This window comes from Echinops telfairi, unplaced genomic scaffold (assembly GCF_000313985.2).
Source record: "Echinops telfairi isolate 266 unplaced genomic scaffold, ASM31398v2 ScPeMD7_12;HRSCAF=54, whole genome shotgun sequence".
Taxonomy (NCBI): domain Eukaryota; kingdom Metazoa; phylum Chordata; class Mammalia; order Afrosoricida; family Tenrecidae; genus Echinops; species Echinops telfairi.
In genome coordinates this window covers 4,937,237-4,938,936 of record NW_022103909.1, presented here as the reverse complement: position 1 = coordinate 4,938,936, position 1,700 = coordinate 4,937,237, and the positions used below count along the sequence as shown (strand labels likewise).

At 43.0% G+C, this 1,700-nt stretch overlaps 1 protein-coding gene across 1 annotated transcript in view; it reads right to left on the bottom strand.

Moving 5' to 3' along the window:
* Nucleotides 1-1,176, bottom strand: part of LALBA (lactalbumin alpha) — a 3,644-nt gene extending 2,468 nt beyond the window's left edge. Inside the window, exon 1 of the mRNA XM_004711490.1 lies at nucleotides 1,047-1,176. Coding sequence (XP_004711547.1) covers nucleotides 1,047-1,176 — 130 coding nt within the window. The remainder of the gene's footprint in view (nucleotides 1-1,046) is intronic.
* Nucleotides 1,177-1,700: the final 524 nt, after the last annotated feature.

Sequence of the window (1,700 nt, the reverse complement as noted above, 5' to 3'; positions counted from 1 at the left end):
AGCTAACTGCAAGTAGATGTATAAATAGATACGCAGGCTGAAAAGGTGTGGAAAGAAGAGTAGGAAGATAAATGATAGAAGAGAGAGAGAGAGAGAGATAGACAGGTGTGATGAGTGATATTCGTACATGGCTATTTAACTTTGCTGCAAATATATCCATGCAGAGAACAAAGTTATGAAAACTGCTTAAGCATATCCAAACACGTAAGATAATGAGTCACTGGGCTTGGGGGCACAGGACCATAGACTCCGGGGACACTAAGCATAACATAGTCCACAAAGACAATGCTCTCTACTCTACTTTGGTGAGTAGTAAACGGGGGTCTTAAAAGTTGGTGAGCAGACATCTGAGGTGCGATGTTTCTCCCTGTCTGGAAGAAAGAAGAGCGGTGAAAAGAAAAGACACAGGAAAACCATCAGTCAAGCAAACTAACGGACCAGGTGAAAATCAGACACCACAACCCTGAGACCAGAATAACTAGACGGTGCTTGGCTCCCACAACAAAATACTCTTCATCACATTAGAAGACCCTGGATAAAGTGAGAGGAGAGCAGGCAGGAAATGTGTAAACAAACTCAACATTCTTTTTGAAAAAGGACCAGACTTCCTGGTTGGCAGAGAGTGATAGAACCCCCGTGACTATGGCCCTTAGTCATCCTTCAGGTCTGGAAATGAACTCACCCCCATGGCTCAAGTCTAAAGGGGAAATGATAGTACCTGTGAGGTATGCACACCGTACAATAACCAACCATTTGATGCCAAAAGGACAGCATTTATCCAAGGATAATTTCAGAGTATTAGGAAAGATGGAGAAACGGAAATAGGAAATACAAAGACAAAGTGGGATAAGTGAAGTTATATTGTGGGGACTTCAATCAAAGAGATGAAACAAAATGATTGCGAAATGTTGAGTGGAAAACCAATCTACTCTGTAACCCTTCACAATTTTAGGGAAAAACAATTTTTAATGGAGGAAGGAAGGGGAGAGGAAAGAATGATAGAGAAGAGAATCAGATAGGCAATGGAATAAAGTAAAGGAACTCACATTCTGACAAAGTGATGGATCGATAGCCATCCAGCTCTTTCAGCATCTGGCATAGTTCATATTTTGTTACTTGTGTGGCCTGGAGAGCAGAAAGCAGTATGCCCACCAGGAGTAGAGGAAAGAAAGCCATCGCTTTGGCTGCCCTCAAGAATCTGAAATGGGGTGGCACTCAAGGTCACCTCTTTTATCCATTCATAAAGACTCGGGGGTTCTGGCTCCAAGCCCTCCATCCAGGAAGAGGATAAAGAGAGACTGGGCATGCCAAAAAAAGCAACACTAAGGCTGCCAGCTTCCTCCTGTAACCTCACACTGGACTCCTTTCCTTTCCCCTAACCCTTAGTCCACACCAAGTATTGTCCTCTCCCCAGAAAGACTTCCAAGCATGATCTCGATTCCCAGTTGGTTTAGTTTGTACCTTTGTTTCTTGTAGGGTTGATTCTGGAAAGCAAGGTGTACTCAGTAAACTACAGGAACAAGGGAGAGCTCAGGGCAATGTAAGTGTGACCATCAGAAACTATAATAGGGTACTGATGTCAACTCCCCTTCTTAAAGACATACAGAATATGGAAAGAGAATATATGTAAGCATACCATGGTCTCAAATTCAGGTCTAGCACTTGTCTTGGTAACCACATGTGTTAGGCTAGGTTTGTGA